General features: G+C 50.4%; 1 protein-coding gene across 1 annotated transcript; it reads left to right on the forward strand.

Annotated features, from left to right (window-relative positions):
* Positions 1-347: 347 nt before the first annotated feature.
* CDK5RAP3 (CDK5 regulatory subunit associated protein 3) lies at positions 348-12,723 on the forward strand. Its single transcript, XM_021670571.2, has 14 exons — positions 348-395; positions 590-635; positions 3,183-3,314; positions 3,595-3,695; positions 4,068-4,116; positions 4,818-4,996; positions 5,199-5,335; positions 5,553-5,697; positions 6,707-6,817; positions 7,858-7,936; positions 9,596-9,684; positions 11,414-11,619; positions 12,044-12,215; positions 12,380-12,723. Exons 1-14 carry the CDS (start codon positions 390-392, stop codon positions 12,443-12,445), a joined length of 1,518 nt encoding a protein of 505 aa, XP_021526246.1. The 5' UTR covers positions 348-389; the 3' UTR covers positions 12,446-12,723.
* The last annotated feature ends 6,410 nt before the right edge of the window (positions 12,724-19,133 follow it).

Consider the following 19,133-nt stretch of genomic DNA (forward strand, 5'->3'; position numbering starts at 1 on the left):
TAGGACCCCGCCCGCAGACACCTTAAACCGCGCGGAGAAGACCCGGTGCCTGAGGAGAAGCAACTGTCAAGCTGGGCTCTCGGGCGCCGCCTGTCGCCATTGCACTGCCGCTGCAGCGCACCCCCTCCCGCCCCTGGTCCTGAGCCCGCCTCGCGTCTCCCATTGGCTGTCCCCATTCTCCCGCCTCTCCCGAGCTCAGCCATTCGGAGCCTTGGGGTGGGTGGGGCTTGAGGCCGGAGTGGAGCGTAAGCCCTGATTGGCTGTACGGAAGGCGGCTACGTGGCCGAAGGAGGCCGGTCTGTGTCTAAACTGAGGCTCCGCCACAACTCCACAGGATTGGTGGTTAAGGCGGGGCGGGCCAGAGTGCCTGAAGCGGAAGTGGAGGAAAGATGGAGGTGTGGGGACAGAATCTGGGTGTGCGGGGGACTGGCACTGGACCCCTAACCTGTGTCCCCGGTCTCCCTCAGGGCGCGGCTCAACCCGGCCCATCGCTCTGGCCCCTCAGGGTGGCGGGGGACCGTGAAGTGAACGCGCGAGTGGCACGTCCTCTTCCCGCGCTCACGCCCCTCTCCTCCCGTCTTCCCGTCAGGAGCATCAGCATGTGCCCATCGATATCCAGACCAGCAAGCTGCTCGGTAGGAGGGGGCGCCCCGCGCAGCTGGCTGTCGGGGGGAGGCCTGTTCATTACCCCCTGTGTCCAACGCCCGGGACCTCTGACGCCTGAAAGCCCAGGTTGACCACTGGCCTTGTTCTACGCCACATCTGAGGCCAGAACTGCTTCCTTGAGAGCAGCGGGAAGGAACCATCTGTAGAGTCTGTTTTAGCTGCGTATTCTCCTTTAATGTGTTATCAAATCGTACCATTCAGGGACAGGATAAATGACTCGCTTTAAAAACAGTCAGCTAGGCTGGGCGCGGTGGCTCATGCCTGTAATCCCAGCACTTTGGGAGGCCGAGGCGGGCGGATCACAAGGTCAAGAGATTGAGACCATCCTGGCCAACATGGTGAAACCCCGTCTCTACTAAAAATAGAAAAATTAGCTGGGCTAATTTTTTTTGTGTGTGTGTGGTGGCACGTGCCTGTAGTCCCAGCTACTCGGGAGGCTAAGGCAGGAGAATCGCTTGAACCTGGCGGAGGTTGCAGTGAGGTGAGATCGCACTACTGCACTCCAGCCTGGTGACAGCCAGACTCCCTCTCAATAAAAAACAAAAAAACAGTCAACTACTAAGTGAGTGGCACATCTCAATTGGAACTTAAGTCTGTCTGACCCACTGTCCATTCCGTTTGCATTATGCCAGAAAAAAAAAAACCTCATTTAAAAAGCTTCCTGCCGGACGTGGGGGCTTATACCTGTAATCCCAGCACTTTGGGAGGCCGAGGCGGGTGGATCACGAGGTCAGGAGTTCAAGACCAGCCTGGCCAAGATGATGAAACTCTGTCTCTACTAACAATACAAAAATTAGCCGGATGTGGTGGCGGGCACCTGTAATCCCAGCTACTCGGGAGGCTGAGGCAGAGAAGTGCTGGAACCCGGGAGGCCGAGGTTGCAGTGAGCCGAGATCGCGCCATTGCACTTCAGTCTGGGTGACAGAGCAACACTCCGTCTCAAAAATAAATTAAAAAAAAATAAAAAGCTTCCATGTCCCCCTTGATTTTAGGAGGAAGAGGGACCTAAGACCCAGTTGGAAATAAAGACCTTTTAGTGTCCAGGCCATCTCCAGGTTGTCTGTTTGGGGCCTACATACCTCCTCCCCAGTTCAGATTCAAGGAAGCCCTCTTCATCTGATCACACAGCTCCTGGCATTTTAAAATGCTTATTGGATTAATGGATTTGATGCCAGTCTTGTCCTTAAGATGGTGTCTGTTTGACTACCCCAGTCTGTTGCTTCTAGTTCTGTGACATCAACAGAATTTTTCTTTCTGAAAACTTACAGGAATACAGCAGAGGGAGTATAATTGATAATAGTGTGAGACCCCAGTGTTTGACGGGTTGGGGCAGTTTTGGTTCTGTATTCACCACTCTAGGGCCATTTAGTCAGTCCTGCTTGGTGGCCACTAGGGGAGCTTCTTTAGGCTCGCTTCAGATTTGTACCAGCCCTTCAGCCTGTGTGCAGTCTTGGTGTATGAGCTTGTTCTTGGTCATGAAAAGGACTAATAAAATGACAGCCATTCATTGAGGGTTTGTTTTGTGCCAGGTGCTGTTTTAGGCACTTGACATTATTAAAATCACTATGTTTTATTTATTTATTTATTTATTTATTTTTTAGAGACAGGGTTTTACCATGTTAGCCAGGATGGTCTTGATCTCTTGACCTCGTGATCCGCCTGCCTCAACCTCCCAAAGTGCTGGGATTACAGGCGTGAGCCACTGCGCCCGGCCTAAAATCACTATGATTTTTTTGAGTCCTTGCCATATGCCAGGCACACTGTTCAGTGTTTTACCTCTGTTCCCTTTTCTGGTCAGTGTCTTATTATTCCCCATTTTACGTGTAGGGAAACTGAAGCACAGAATAGTAGAAAGACTTGCTCAAAAACTTGATAACGAGAACCCGGGACCATCTGACCACAAAGCTCAGCTCTTAGCCCTCACTGAAGAAATATGCATGGCTCTGAAGCCACAAATCTGGGCCTAGACTTTGAGAGGTGGTCCCATTGGTATTCATGTGTACAGGGTGGTACTTCACTGTTCAGAATAGAGTCAGGTTATCTAGTCCTTCGGGCACTGTAGGTATTAGGGGCTTTGCAGCTGTTCATTCATCCGGTACTTGGCATAACCATCTTGTATTTTCCATTGTCATGGCTAATCCCAGCCCTGAGGAAGTGGAAGTTGAGCAGCATCCTCTGTCAGGAAGAAAGATATAATTACCCATAGAAGCAAAAATATTATGGGGAATTCAGAATGGTCAAAAGTGGCACTTTCATGTCAAGACTAATTTAAAGTTTTTGTTATCCCTGTGTTGAGGCAATTGCTCCATAAAAATGACACTGCTAATGAAGTCAGATTGTCAGAGCCTGTTTAGCCCCAGTCATCTCTTTGTGCTTCTCTTTATTCCCATCTTCCCATGACCTCCATACTTTAACCAATATAAAGACAACTTTTAGACTGTGTATTTCACTTGAATTAGTGATGGAATTTTGGTGATGTGAATGGGAATGCTTTAATGTGGGTGCTTCTCGTGTAGATTGGCTGGTGGACAGAAGACACTGCAGCCTGAAATGGCAGAGTCTAGTGCTGACGATCCGAGAGAAGATCAATGCTGCCATCCAGGACATGCCAGAGAGTGAAGAGATCGCCCAGCTGCTGTCTGGGTCCTGTGAGTGCTTAGGGACTGTCACTGAAGTCCCCTCTTTGCTGGCATATTATGTATCAGCTGAGCTACTCCCTTGTTATTTAGCCACCAGGGCTGGCCTTTAGAGAGAGAGCAATTTTTATTTGAGGTATAGTTGTTGGCTTCTTCCACCATGAAATGATGAAAGGAAAAGCTATACACTAAAGTTACTGGCAGTATATTACACATGAATCAACTACCAGCAGTGGCCAGAGTAGGTGAGGAAGATATTGTAGTTCTTAAAGTCCTGTCTCTTGCTTTCCAGACATTCACTACTTTCACTGCCTAAGAATCGTGGACCTTCTCAAAGGCACAGAGGCCTCCACGAAAAATATTTTTGGCCGATATTCTTCACAGCGAATGAAGGCAAGTGTGGGCCAAGGGCTGTTAGTATGTGGCTGGGGACATCCAGTCCAAGGAGTCATAGTCCCTGTGGTCTCTCTCGGGCTCCAGTGGAGATGCCTACATACAATATTTTCTGAACTTTTGCTCTGTCTCTATAGTTTATTCCAAAAGTAGATCCTACCCCTGAATTTAATTTTCAGACCCATTGCTTTGGGGATCGCCTGCACTCTTAAAGTGGTTGGTCCAGCCAGCAGTATAAGTTGAAAGAAGGACAAGGAATTTGTGTTTAATGTGATGTGAAAGCTGGGAGAACTTCCCCTGTTTAGGGATTGAGCTGGGATGTGGTTGTTGAGTGCTTTTCTGTCTTAACATCCTCTTTCTGTTCTTACTCAGGATTGGCAGGAGATCATAGCCCTGTATGAGAAGGACAACACCTATTTAGGTAAAGTGGCCCAGCCTGGGAGCCCTGGTATCTGTGGGAAAGCCCACTCCCAGAATCCTGAGATACCAGGTTTATAGGAGGCATAGTCTGTGAGTGGGAAGAAGCTGGAGTGTAGATGTTGCCTATTTGTAGGTGGTAAAATCAACTGGTTTTGATGGAATTGATTTTCCCACCCACAGATTGATTTTCCACTGGGTGGAATGCTGGGGGAAGGAGGAGGCCGGTAGTGGGCATTCACCATGCCTCAGCAAGCAGGTGTGTGTGGGTCCTCCACCACTCACCTCTTGGTAAGGGGGAGTGTGCAGCCTGCCCCCCCACACCCCTATTCTACATAAGGCAGAAGAGGCACAGGTTCTTCTGGGAGCAATATCAAGTGCCTAACTTGTGTTTGGGTTGGGTTTAGTATAAATAATAATAATGGCTAATATTTACTGAGCACCTACTAAATGCAAGGAATTGTGCTTGGTGTATCATGTGGATTATCTTTTGCATTTTCACAATAAATGTTATTGTCACTGTTTTACAGATCAGGGTTGGATTAGAGGGGTTAAATAACTTGTCTTAGGCTCCACAGCTGGTAACAAGAGGGGCTGGGAAGCTGACCTCATGCTCACCACCACCACAAAGGGTGTGTGTGCATCCTGGGACATGTCTACCTCATGTGAGGGTGTCCCGGGCTGAATTTCCTGGGCCCTTCTCAGTGGAACTCTCTAGCCTCCTGGTTCGGAATGTCAACTATGAGATCCCCTCACTGAAGAAGCAGATTGCCAAGTGCCAGCAGCTGCGGCAGGAATACAGCCGCAAGGAGGAGGAGTGCCAGGCAGGGGCTGCTGAGATGCGGGAGCAGTTCCACCACTCCTGCAAGCAGTATGGCATCACGGTGAGCAGTGGTGGCCTCTTTGCAGCCAGAGGACACCTGGGCCCCTGTCTGTCTTCCTCTGACCCCGTCTGATCCCTCAGCCCGGTTGTGCCTCCTCTGGGCCAGGGTCTCACTTTTCTCCGGTCTTTGGATGTTTTCTTCAGTCTGTTGGACTCCGTCTCTCACCACTTCTGTCTCAGTTCCCCTCTTCTTCCCTCTCTAGGGTGAAAATGTCCGAGGAGAATTGCTGGCCCTGGTGAAGGACCTGCCAAGTCAGCTGGCTGAGACTGGGGCAGCAGCTCAGTCCCTGGGGGAAGCCATCGACCTGTACCAGGCCTCTGTGGGGTTTGTGTGTGAGAGGTAAAGAGGCGTCAGCTTCTCCTGGTGGGGTTATTTTGCCTATGTTCCCCAGCTCATGTCTCTTCTCCACTTGTCTTTTTCCCATATAACATTTGAACTTTTTTTATACACCTGAACCTGTGGGGGCCTTGCCCATTTGACCATGTGACCCAGGCCAAAGCCCAGTGTTGGCCTCATGCATGGTCGGCAGGAGAGTTAGTTGTGTGCTCTGTTGAAGCCCCACAGAGCAGGTGTTGCCAATGCTGCGGTTCGTGCAGAAGCGGGGAAACTCAACGGTGTATGAGTGGAGGACGGGGACAGAGCCCTCTGTGGTAGAGCGACCCCACCTTGAGGAGCCTCCTGAGCAGGTGGCAGAAGATGCGGTAAGATGGGCCTTGTGATGAGCTGTGGGAGAGGAGTGGGACCTACTTGTCTTCTCCCTACCCCCAACAGCCCAACCCAAGACCTGGATTCAGAGTCCCAGAGGGAAGAAAGGGGGATTTGTGTGAGTGACTATAGGTAGAAGGGCCCAGGAGGCCCTACTCCCTTATTTTTATTTTTATTTTTATTTTTGGAGACAGACTCTTGCTCTGTCACCCAGGCTGGAGTACAGTGGCACAATCTCGGCTCACTGCAACCTCTGCCTCCCAGGTTCAAGTGATTTTCCTGTCTCAGCCTCCTGAGTAGCTGGGATTATAGGCGCGCACTACCCCACTCAGCTAATTTTTCCATTTTTAGTAGAGATGGGGTTTCGCTGTGTTGGTCAGCCTGGTCCGAACTCCTGACCTGGTGATCTGCCTGCCTCAGCCTCCCAAAGTGCTGGGATTACAGGCAGGAGCCACCACGCCCAGCCCTGAGTATATATTTTTCTTTGTAAGTGCCACAGAGGCTTTGCAAGGTGGTTCATTTTGAACTTGGAACCTCCATCATGCGATCTTTCTGAAGATGGGCTTTCTTTGGGGGAGCTTAGAGGCCACTGCATTTGAACAGTGTGCTCTCTACAGAAGCAGCTGAGGCCTGTGGGAAGGCAGCCCCACCCTCCTTTTTAATTAATTTATTTTTGAGACTGGGCCTTGCTCTGTTACCCAGGCTGGAGTGCGGTGGCATGATCTCAGCTCATTGCAACCTCTGCCTCCCAGCCTTGAGTGATCCTCCCAAGTCAGCCTCCCTAGTAGCTGGAACTACAGGCATGCACCACCACTCCCAGCTGATTTTTTATTAACATCTTTGTAGGGACAGGGTTTTGCCATATTGCCCAGGCAGGTCTCAAACTCCTGGGCTGAAGGGTTCCAGGGGAGCCTCCCAAAGTGCTATGGTTACAGACATGAGCTACCATACCCAGCCCTTTTTAAATTCATCTTCCATGAGCTAACATTCTCTTTCCCTTTCTAGATTGATTGGGGCGACTTTGGGGTGGAGGCAATGTCTGAGGGAACTGACTCTGGCATCTCTGCTGAGGCTTCTGGAATTGACTGGGGCATCTCCCTGGAATCAGACTCAAAGGTGAGGAGGCCCTCTCAGTCCATCTCTCTGATCACTACTCTAACCATAAGAAAAGTGTCATTTCTGTCTGTAAAGGCATCACTTGAAGTTCATAGCCCTAAGAACAGGTAGAGTCCAAGGCAGAGTTTCACACATGTCAGAGTTTTGTTTTGTTCTGTTTTGTTTTGTTTTGTTTGAGACAGAGTCTCATTCTGTTGCCCAGGCTGGAGTGCAGTGGCACAGTCTTGGCTCACTGCAACCTCTGCCTCCTGGGTTCAAGCAATTCTCCTGCCTCATCCTCCCGATTAGCTGGGATTATAGGCACCTGCCACCACGCCCCACTAATTTTTAATAGAGACGAGGTTTCACCATGTTGGCCATGCTGGTAATTCCTGACCTCAGGTAATCCACCCATCTCGGCCTCCCAAAGTGCTGGGATTACAGGTGTGAGCCACCTCGCCCGGCCCATGTCAGAGATAAGTTTTGATGTCCCTTTTCCTGGTGTTTTGTCCAGGGTGGAGGAGTATAGGCAGGTGGGAACACTACAGAGCAGGGATGAAGGGATGAAGTTGGCCATATAAATGGGCCATACTGGGCCGGGCGCAGTGGCTCACGCCTGTAATCCCAGCACTTTGGGAGGCCGAGGTGGGTGGATCACGAGGTCAAGAGATCGAGATCATCCTGGTCAACATGGTGAAACCCTGTCTCTACTAAACATACAAAAAATTAGCTGGGCATGGTGGCGCGTGCCTGTAATCCCAGCTACTCAGGAGGCTGAGGCAGGAGAATTGCCTGAACCCAGGAGGCGGAGGTTGCGGTGAGCCGAGATTGCGCCATTGCACTCCAGCCTGGGTAACAAGAGCAAAACTCCGTCTCAAAAAAAAAAAATAATAAAAATAAATGGGCCATACTGCTGTCTTTGCCAGCTAAGTCAGGGCTGCAAATCCTTAATAGAGTTGGAATGTGCAGCCATTGACCTCATCAAAGGCTTTGGTTTATTCTGACTCCTTGGCTCAGGAAAATTCTCCTACCATTGCTAGAGTTCTTTGCTCTCCTTCCAGGACCCTGGAAGTGATGGAATAGACTGGGGAGACAATGCTGCTGCTTTGCAGATCACAGTGCTGGAAGCAGGAACTCAGGGTAAGTGCACCATCCCCTGCAGCCCTGGCAAAGGTGGGGTGCTCAAGGGTCCCCACTTGTATAGAAACAGAAAAAATGCAGCGCTAAGATGAGGCTTCTCGTACATTTAACTGTTTCTCAAAACCTTGATGAGGATGTGAATGGAGGGGGACCAAGAGAGGTTGTTGGTTTTTTTTGAGATGGAGTTTTGCTCTTGTTGTCCAGGCTGGACTGCAGTGGAACCATCTCAGTTCACTGCAACCTCTGCCTCCTGGGTTCAAGTTATTCTCCTGCACCTGGCTCAAGAGAGGTTTTTAAAATTAGAGGTCGGGTGTGGTGGCTTATGCCTGTAATCCCAGCACTTTGGGAAGCTGAGGTGGGCGGATCACCTGAGGTGAGGAGTTCAAGACCAGCCTGACCAAACATGGAGAAACCTCATCTCTACTAAAAATAAAAAATTAGCTGGGCATGGTGGCACATACCTGTAATCCCAGCTGCTTGGAAGGCTGAAGCAGGAGAATCATTTGAACCCGGGAGGCAGAGTTGCGGTGAGCCGAGATCGTGCCACTGCACTCTAATGTGGGCAACAAAAGCGAAACTCCGTCTCAAAAACAAAATTAGTTTAGAAACTCTGAACTTTTTTTTTGAGACCGAGTCTTGTTCTTTCACCAGACTGAAGTGCAATGGCACGATCTTGGCTCACTGCAACCTCCGTCTCTCAAGATTCAAGCAATTCCCCTGCCTCGGCCTCCTAAGTAGCTGGAGCTACAGGCGCATACCACCACACCCGGCCAATTTTTTGTATTTTAGTAGAGACGGGGTTTCACCATGGCCAGGATGGTCTCAATCTCCTGACCTCATGATCTGCCTGCCTTGGCCTCCCAAAGTGTTGTGTTGAAATTACAGGCGTGAGCCACCACGCCTGGCCTGAAACTCTCAAATTTGTTTTTTTTTTTTTTTTTTTTTAGACAGAGTTTCGCTCTTGTTACCCAGGCTGGAGTGCAATGGCGCGATCTTGGCTCACCGCAACCTCCGCCTCCTGGGTTCAGGCAATTCTCCTGCCTCAGCCTCCTGAGCAGCTGGGATTACAGGCACGCGCCACCATGCCCAGCTAATTTTCTGTATTTTGAGTAGAGACGGGGTTTCACCATGTTGACCAGGATGGTCTCGATCTCTTGACCTCGTGATCCACCCGCCTCCACCTCCCAAAGTGCTGGGATTACAGGCGTGAGCCACCGCGCCTGGCTAACTCTCAACTTTTTGAAGACCAAATGTGGGCCAGCTGTTATGGTAGGAGGGTTCCAGGGAAGTCAGGGGGCCCTAGAGTGTGACGTGACGCCCACCCTAGCAGCAGAGAAGATGTAGTGATGTCTAAGCCACTAGAGGGCGGTGCAGGATGAAACTTTACCTCCCACCTTCCATCAGAGCAGAGAGCAGTCCTTTCCACCCCTCTGAACCCAGCTTTGGTCCTCCTCTCAGGCTAGGGGTTGGAAAGTGTTGCCTGATTAGAGCTGAGACACCTGGGAAAAGGTAACCTTCCCCCTTGGATTGGAACAGGAAGTGGCTTTAGCACAGTGAGTCTGTCCATATTAATCCTCCAGGGCTTCTCAAACTTGAGGGTCTTTTCCTTCTCCAGTCCTCTGATCCTTTATCACTTCTGTGTCTCTCTCCTCCTGGCAGCTCCAGAAGGTGTTGCCAGGGGCCCAGACGCTCTGACACTTCTTGAATACACTGAGACCCGGAATCAGTTCCTCGATGAGCTCATGGAGGTACTGTCATCCCTGGGAGATGCAGAGGGAGGCATGGCGCTAGCACATGAGGCCTTACTCTGGATGCCTGACCTGACCCTTCCTATTTGTGTGAAGGACATGAGTGCTTTCTGTGTCCTGCAGCAGGAGCCTCACATATTAGATGCCCTCCATTCATCCATTTACTTATCAGTTACCTCCTAGGCACCCGGCACAGTCTTAGGCACCAGAACTTGGGCAGTGAACAAGACAGTCAAAGTCCTTGACCTCATGGAGCTTATATTCTTTTTTTTCTTTTTTTTAACTCAAATGCCTTGGGGGAGGAGCTTATATTCTAATGGGGAAGGCAGACTGGAAAGAAGATAAATAGTGAAATGTGCAGGATGCTAGATGGCACTAAGTGCCACAGAAAAAAAGAAAGCGGGGAAGATGATGGGGATGTCAGGAAGGACTGTGGTTTTGTATATGGTGGTCAGGGAATGCCTTATTGAGAAGGTAACCTATAATCAAGACTGTAGGCGATGCAGAGAAAACCATGCAGATGTCTGGCAGAAGCGCTTCCCAGAGAGAGCAACTGCAGAGGTCCCAAGGTGGGAGCAGGCCTTGCACAGCTGACCAGCAACATGGAGGCCGGTGTGGCTGAGGAGAGGGAGCCGGTGGGGAGTAGAAGAAGAGCTCAGAGATGTAGCGTCTGAACTTTGGTTTGCCTCTGAGGGAACTGGAAAGCTGTTGGAGGTTTCAAGCAGGTTAGGAACATGATCTCATTTGTGTTTAAGCACGACCCCTGTGGCTAAGGGGTTGAGCAGCCCAGCGTAAGGAGCCAGCGTTCTTGGACCTTTGTTGTGGGGCTGAGAGGATAGGGTCCTGTCTTTATTAATCTCTAGATCTGCTCCCTTCCCAGTAGCCTGCTAGTTCGGAGAGCCTCCTGAAAGTTCTGTCCTTACCCAGTTCTCTCCTCTTTCTGCCCAGAGGCTCCTCCTGGCCTCAAGGGGAGAGGAGGACAAAAGACCTCTGTCAAGTTTTTATGGCAGAATAGGATTGATAAGATAATATCACTGGCTCTTGTATTATTTTCAGTCTTGCCTTAATCCAGTGCTTCTCAAACCTATATTTCTGTTCCCTGAATCTCATTCCTCCCATGAAGACAAAATAAATACTTACCCTGGGCAGAAAGAACTCTTTGAGTCTCTGTATTAGTTATCTAATCCAGGCTGGGGAGAAAGGGTTAAGCTGAGATAGCAGTGGGGGGCTGAAGGGTGACAGTAGTCTGCTCTGAGTGCTTACAGTGTTCAGAGGAAATAACCCGTCCTTACCCAGAGTTTAGCCCTCACATCTCATTTTTGCATTTCTAAGTCTGAGAGCTTAGATTCTGAGTTCGTCTCTCAGTTTGAACCAGTTTATCTTTTTTTTTCTTTCTTCCTTTTTTTTTTTTTTTGATTAAAAAAAAGAGAGACAGTTTCTCTATCACCCAGTCTGGAGTGCAGTGGGGCGATCATAGCTCACTATAACCCTGAACTCCAGGGCTCAAGCAATCGTCCTGCCTCAGCCTCCTGAGTAGCTGGGACTACAGGCATGCACCACCATGCTTGGCTAATTTTTAAAATCTTTGTAGAGACAGGGTCTCACTGTTTCCCAGGCTGGTCTTAAACTCCTGGACTCAAGTGATCTACCACCTTGGCCTCCCCAAATGCTGGAATTGCAAGTGTGAGTCATCATGTCCAGACTGAACCAATATTTCTTCTATCCTCAGCTTGAGACCTTCTTATGCCAGAGAGCAGTAGAGTTGAGTGAGGAGGCAGACGTCCTGTCTGTGAGCCAGTTCCAGCTGGCTCCAGCCATTCTGCAGGGCCAAACCAAAGAGAAGATGGTTGCTATGGTGTCAGTGCTGGAGGATCTGATTGGCCAGCTCGTCAATCTTCGACTGCAACACCTGTTTATGATCCTGGATTCACCAAGGTCTGGCTTCCCCTTGAAGCAAGGCTCTGCCATGTTGAGCAGCTCTGCCTCCTTGTATTCCTCCTCTTTTTCCATGACTCCTTAGTTCCCATCCCTGCCTCCTGGCCATTGCCATCCACTGAGGATAGGGGTTCTCTTTGGGGCAGGAGGGGGTGGTTTGATATATACAGGAAGAATCTGCTTGCTTCCTGAGTAGGACACGGGAATTGGGAGTGGGTATTCCTTTTTTTTTTTTTTAATAAAGACGGGGTTTCACCATGTTGGTCAGGCTGGTCTTGAGGGAGTGGGTATTCCTAACAAGGAAAGGGTTTAAGGATGTGCCAGTTGGGGGTTTGGTTTCCCAAGCCTCTCACCTCCCCAGCAGCTGAATGGGAATGCTCAGGGTACACAGCTACCCCAGCAGTCACCTGAGTGCCCCACACAGGTATGTGGACCGAGTGACTGAATTCCTCCAGCAAAAGCTGAAGCAGTCCCAGCTACTGGCTTTGAAGAAAGAGCTGATGGTGCAGAAGCAGCAGGAGGCACTTGAGGAGCAGGCGGCCCTGGAGCCTAAGCTAGACCTGCTGCTGGAGAAGACCAAGGAGCTACAGAAGCTGGTGAGACAGGAAAGGGAAACCTGCCACTGGGAGGACTGGAATACCCACTCCCAGTTCCCCTGTCCTACTCAGGAAGCAAGCAGATTCTTCCTGTATATATCCCAGTCTGTGCAGAGCAAGGCCTGAGCTCCCCTGCTTCCACCCACTTGGTATCGCTCTTTCAGATTGAAGCTGACATCTCCAAGAGGTACGGCGGGCGCCCTGTGAACCTGATGGGAACCTCTCTGTGAAACCTTCCGTGTTCTTGCCTGCCCATCTTCTCAGCTTTTGGGATGAAGATGATAGCCAAGGCTGATGTTTTGGGGCCCTTCAAGGCAAAAGACTAGGCTGATTGGGGGATGGAAAGCCACAGGAAGGAAGTGACACTCGATGGTGATCTTGGTACTCTCCATGCTCTCTATAAGAAGCTGTTGTGATTGGCCCTGTGACCTATCAGGTGAAAACCACAGCTTCTCCTTCTAGTTAGTGTAGTGGACTTAATAAAAGAGAAAAAACTCTTGCTTCGGTACTGACAGTTTCTGATGCTGCTTCTTTGAGCCTGCAGTTGAGGTTCCGCACCTGCTTTCGTGGAGTTCTTGATCCGGGTGGGCTACCCAAGTCATCAGCTCTCACTGTGGGGCCCCAAGTTGAGGACTTTCCCTCTGCTTCTGGTGATAAGGAGGACCCCAGATGTACAAATGGTTCAGCGAGGGGCTCGGGGATGGCTGCACATGGGCTCCTTTCCATAACCAGACTTAGGCCAGAAGCCAGAGGGGAGCAGTCAGGCGGCAGCCTTGTTGGAGCCAGCAAAGCCGTATTTTCCTTTTAATCACAGCTTACCTCCAGGCAGAGGGAAAAAGTGGTTTGGGGAGGAAGGGTCTGATAAACAAGGTGGAGACAGGAGCTGTCACCTTCCCTGGCTGCCTATCCACTTCCTGCCCATAACTGCCCGCTCTCTGATCGGATAGAGCCCACCCCAGGATAGCAGCCCTCTCCCAAGCCCCATCCCCATTTCCCAGGAAGGGTAGGGGTTGAGGGTGGCCAGCAATTCGATTTTAATTTCATAGCAGAGCAGTTGATTCATGGCTCTTTGTCGCTGGCGTTGACTCCCGTAATGACTTTCCATCAAAATGAAAAGTGGAGTGACACCACTCATTATTCCTGCTGCTTGTTATCTCAGTTCTGGGGAGGGCTGCCCCCTCCCTGCTGCCTTTCAGCCGTCCTGGACAGTGAGTGATGGCCCCTATTAATCACCGACCCCGCGGACTCCGGCGGACACACGCTATCCAAAGGAGAGAGAGATAAGGCAGCATGAACTGCTCGAAGCCGTTCCTATCAATTAATGTCAACCCACCACTTCTCCCCAATCTTTGCCTGGTCACCTCCTTTTGGGGGATCAGGAGCTGAAACAAGAAGTCCAGGAACTGGAAAAGGAAAAATATTGGTGTTGAACGTGGAGGTAAGACTCCGCAAACTAGCAGGGCATAGAGGAGCTGAGTGGACTGCACTCTGCCCTCGGCGCTGAGGAGGGAGGCTCTTGGCCTAGGGAACTGCCTGCTGCTCTTGGTCTCTCCCTCTGGGAGAATGCCTGCTAGCTCCTACCCCGCCTGTTCAGCTGCTGGCTCCGTTGGCCGTCTGGCCGGCCTCTTGCAGTAGCCGTCAGCTCACTGAGGCATGCTACCCTTGCCCATTCTAACATCCCTTGCCCAGTCACCAGCTGTTATTCAGACTCCATTGCTTACAGGAATGGAGCTTTAGGGAGAAGCCCTGTGGACCAGGTGACCATGGCCCAGGCCTGGTTCAGCCCTCCAAAGCTCCTGCCCTTGCCCTTGCAGATGAGCACCTGACCTGCTTTCCCTGCCCCACCTAAGGTCATCGAGGGGAAGTAGTACCCACTGAGGTTTGGCCATTTTCCCAGGAAGGGAAGTGGGTTAGAGTTTTCTCAGCCGATTTTGGCCCCTTTGGTAAGCAGTGTGTTTAGGCTACTGTTCTGGCTCAGAGATACTAGGTTACTGCTTAACAGGTGACATCAAGGCCCACCCTGATGATCCCTAGGCTGAGGCAAGTGGTTTCATAAAAGCCTTAAACCCGATAACATTGGGTTTGTTCTCCAGAACCTTCAGTCTCTCTTTCCTTTTCTCCCCGCCTGCTTCCTGGGTCCAACTGGACCTTGGCCAGGCTGAAGACACTGATGGGGCCACCTGGCTGCTGCTCCCTGAGTAAGGGCAGCTCTGTGTCTTTCAAGTCTGCTTCTGACTTTCCTGAGCTTCACTGGTTGCATTTGGGTTCCTGCCTGTGTATCTCAGAGTGGCCTCAGAAGTCGTTGTAGGGACAGAATGAGTTAAGATATGCAGAGCTCTTAGAATGCTGCCTGGTACGGAGGAGGCACTTGCTGGACATGCGTGAGCTCTTATTTTTGTCTTGGGGAACCATGATGAGGACTCTCCATCCTGGCCTAACTTGCCTTCTTGGAAGGGAGAGGTGAGGGGCTTTAGGGTAGCTTGAGACCAAGTTTCAAGCAGTCAGGTTTCCAGGGTTGCTAAAAAAAGTTCAGGGAAAGAGGGAGGTGGTGCACTGAGATTACACCCTCAGAATCCTTAGTTTGATGTGAATTATGCTGCCAAGAGCACACTATACTTCTGTGTTGACTTTTATCCCACCTCTTTCCAGAAAGGATTTAAGGCGACGCCTCTCATTGCTTAGCTAAGACTCCTCACCAGGCTCTAGATAAGGAAGCAGTGAGTCGCCTTTCCAAAATTCTCTGCTGGCTAAATCTAGCCACGGCTCAGCCCCACTCACTGCCTGTCTGCCCAAACACTGTCTCTTTTCCCTGCATCACCTCTATCGTGTCCTCTCCGGTGTGGTTCTCTTTATAGACTACAAAAGTAGGATCCCTTTGCTCTGCAGCCTGCAGTGGCTGACTGTGAACATGGGATAAGTGGAGTGCTAAGGCTCGTTTATCTGGGTCTCAGCAGTCCACCCCCGGTACCCCTCTCAGGGCCTGCCAGGATCACAGGGAGTCTGGCACATCTAGAACTCCTTTCCCATTGCCAGTTCAGAGCAGGGAACAAGCTGCATCATTCAGAGTGAACATCTCACCCAACTAAAGAGTTAACCTGCTCTGTGGACCCGACTCACGGCACCAAAAAAAAAAAAAAAAAAAGAATTAACTTGCTCTGGAGAGTTGAGGACAAAAGAAAGGCACATCCCCAGACTTGGAGCTCCTCACATGCACCATCCAACCACCATTAATTCCCCAGATGTTGCGTGCAGTTTCTCCCCAGAAACCCAGGTCCTGTGGCTCTTCTCTGCCTTTTCATACACTCCTACCCATCCTGTTAATGATTTTTATTTCATCTTTTTTTAAAACTTATTATTTTTTTTGAGACAGAGTTTCACTCATCGCCCAGGCTGGAGTACAATGGGGCAATCTCGACTCACTGCAACCTCCGCCTCCCAGGTTCAAGTGATTCTCCTGCCTCAGCCTACCAAGTAGCTGGGACTGCAGGTATAGTAGAGATGGGGTTTCACCATGTTGGCCCGGCTAGTCAAGAACTCCTGACCTCAGGTGATTCACCTGCCTCAGCCTCCCAGAATGCTGGTATTACAGGCATGAGCCACCATACCTGGCCTAAACTTATTTTTTTAATAGAGACAGGGTATCACTATGTTGCCCAGGCTGATCTCAAACTCCTCGCCTCAAGCGATCCTCCTGCCTCAGCCTCCCAAAGGGCTGGGATTACAGGTGTGAGCCACCTCACCAGGTCTATTTAATTGCCATTTGTTTAATCTCTTTCCCAACTCCTGTACATGCACATACAAAATCTAATAAAAGTAATAGGAAGGGCTGAGTGCGGTGGCTCACTACTGTAATCTCAGCTCTTTGGGAGGCTGAGGTGGGCAGATCACAAGGACAAGAGATTGAGACCATCCTGGCCAACATGGTGAAACCCCATCTCTACTAAAAATACAAAAATTAGCCAGACGTGGTGACACATGCCTGTAATCCCAGCTACTCAGGAGGCTGAGGCAGGAGAATCGCTTGAACCCAGGAAGTGGAGGTTGTAGTGAGCTGAGATTGTACCACTGCACTCTAGCCTAGTGACAGAGTGAGACTCAGTCTCAAAAAAAAAAAAAAAAAAATGGTGAAAGGAAGCAATACAGTGTGGTGGTGATTAGCATTCTTGAGATCTGGACTGCCTAAGTCAAACCCTGTCTCTGTTCTTACTTCCTGTGTGATCTTGGGTGAGTTGCTGGACCTCTCTGCTTTATTTTCTTCACCTGTAAAATGAGGATGAAGGTCCGAAGATCCTGACCTTGGGTAGGGAGCTGTGGTGAGCACGTACACCACTTAGCACAGTGCCTGGAGGCCAGGTGCGGTGGCTCATGCCTGTAATCCCAGCACTTCATGAGACCAAGGTGGGCAGATCACCTGAGGTCAGGAGTTCAAGACCAGCCTGGCCAACATGGTGAAACCCCATCTCTACTAAAAATGCCAAAAATTAGCCAGGCATAGTGATGGGCACCTGTAATCCCAGCTACTCAGGAGGCTGAAACAGGAGAATTGTTTGAACGCGGGAGGCGGAGGTTGCAGTGAGCTGAGATCACGCCATTGCCCTCCAGCCTGGGCAACAGAGCAAGACTCCATCTCAAAAACAAGACAAGACAAAACAAAACAAAACAAAACAAAACAGTGCCTGGCACAGTAAGACTCAGGCATCAGCTGTTGTGAGAGGGCGGTGGGGTGGAAATACCCTCAGCTGAGGTTAGAAAGTTGTGTTCTGGCTGGGCACGGTGGCTCACACCTGTAATCCCAGCACTTTGGGAGGCCGAGGCAGGTGGATCATGAGGTCAGGAGTTCGAGACCAGCCTGGTCAAGATGGTGAAACCCTGTCTCTACTAAAAATACAAAAATTAGCTGAGTGTGGTGGCATGTGCCTGTAGTCCCAGCTGCTTGGGAGGCTGAGGCAGGAGAATTGCTTGAACCTGGGAGGCGGAGGTTGCAGTGAGCCGAGATCATGCCACTGGATTCCATCCTGGGCAATAGAGCAATACTCCATCTCAAAAAAAAAAAAAAAGAAAGAAAGTTGTGTTCTGCTCCCCCATATTCCAACATGCCCAGATCAAAGCCATTGTTCACACCCACACTGCATCTCTCTCTTATTTCCTGAGGTTTCATCAGTGGTGTCCCGGGCTCTGCTGGCTGCTCTCTCTAATCCACCCTTTCTGTGTTACTCTGGGCCTTTTCACCCTAGTCATTTCCCTGCTTTGAAACTCCGAGGCTCTGTAGTGACCCAAATTCCTAGAGTAGCAGCTGCCGAGCCCTGCATGGTTGGACATTTCAGCCTGGGCTACCCACCCAAGACACCAAATCCATGTGTCCTCGAGGCCTCACTCTTCACTCAGCTCCCTTCAAACCATCTTGACTCCCTACTCAGATGAGGTCCAAACACATCTCTGTGGATATCTCCAGTTGTCCCTGGAGAATTAGTCACTCCCTCCCTCAGCAGCATCCTGCAGCCCGGTGCAGATGTCCTTAGGGGAGCTCTTATTGATCCTGTTACGTGCCTTCTTGAAGTGCTTGCCCACTGAGCTGCTTGAGGGCAAGGATGGTGTCTTGCCCACATTTATGTCTCTCTTGGAGTATCACACTTTAGCTTCTCTGAACTTTAATTGTTTTAATGCTCTCTAAAATGACTTTGACCTCTGACATAGTATGATTATGTGGCTTACAAGTTAGCACAAAGGAAGAGTCCCAAGAAGTACTAGAAATTTGGGAAGAAAATTAAGGTTAAGTCAGCTTTTTAAATGGACTGATGGCCAGGTGGGGTGGCTCACACCTGTAATCCCAGCACTTTGGGAGGCCGAGGCAGGAAGATCACTTGAGCCCAGGAGTTCAAGACCAGCCTGGGCACAGTGCCTGCCTACCCTGAGGATCATTTCTGGGCCTCATCTCTCCTCTTTCCCTGTTTGGTTGAGGGCAATTCTGGAGAGGAGAGTAGAGGGTTGTTGTCCCATCCTTTTGGAGATATCATTGCTTCATAGACCCAGGTTTGCTAGCAAAGCTGGGGCCTCCTCCCCTGTCTGAATGCCACCCATCTGCTGGGCTTTAAGCGAGCAGTTCTGCCCCCTGAACAGTCAGGCCCGAGGAGCTGTGTCCAGGGTAGCTGTGCCGCCTGGCAGAGCCTGAGCCCAGCAGGAGGGCATCAAGGCTGCTACGGGAGTATGGAGACTGGGGGCACCAGATGACCCAGATCTGCCTGTGTCCTCCACATGCCCTTCCTCCCTGGTGACCACCAGGGCCTCTCTGAGTAAATTGGCCCTGAGTAAACTCTTACTTAGCCAGCCCAACACCCTCCTCTCATTCCCCAGGCTTCAAAGAAAACCAGTTTGAATATTTAAACTTCTCCTGTGTATCTAATAAAAAGTTCTGCACTATTTAACGCCCCAGCTATCCATTACTGTCGGGAGCTGCCCTCTCCCTCCCAGCATTCCCCTCCCTTCCTCTCGCCCAAACCACGCGCATGGCAAAGCCATTTGTCAAACCGCTACCTCCACTGGCTGCGCTTGGCTGTGTCTGAAAGGACAAGCCGCCCCACAGGGGAAGGTGGGAATGAATAAAGGGGCTATGCAAATTGCTGCTTAATCTGCAGAGAAACACGCAGGCTTTGGGGAGACGCTCATTACTTCTTTTAACTGTGATTAACGGGCAAATTAAACCCAAGCCCTTAACTCTCTCCTAGCAGAGGACTTGAACGCAGAGCCCTGGGCTAGTGAGGTTGGAGGGAGGTAGTTGCTACTTGCGTCTGCAGCCAGGGACCAGGAACGAGGAGCATCCGTTCTGTCCCTTAACCCTGGTAGAAGTGAGGGGGGCCCCAAATGCCTGAGAGCAGACCCAGCACAACTAACCTTAAAGCGCAGGGAAAGAAGAACTTAGTT

This window comes from Aotus nancymaae, unplaced genomic scaffold, assembly GCF_030222135.1.
Source record: "Aotus nancymaae isolate 86718 unplaced genomic scaffold, 86718_ANA_hifiasm-v0.15.2.pri h1tg000072l, whole genome shotgun sequence".
Classification (NCBI taxonomy): Eukaryota; Metazoa; Chordata; class Mammalia; order Primates; family Aotidae; genus Aotus; species Aotus nancymaae.

Bases quoted from the DNA above. Each gene is read 5' to 3' on its own strand.
- CDK5RAP3 (XM_021670571.2), top strand. The intron at 3,696-4,067 runs GCAAGTGTGGGC...GTTCTTACTCAG, and splicing joins ATTCTTCACAGCGAATGAAG to GATTGGCAGGAGATCATAGC. The intron at 9,685-11,413 runs GTACTGTCATCC...TTCTATCCTCAG, and splicing joins TCCTCGATGAGCTCATGGAG to CTTGAGACCTTCTTATGCCA.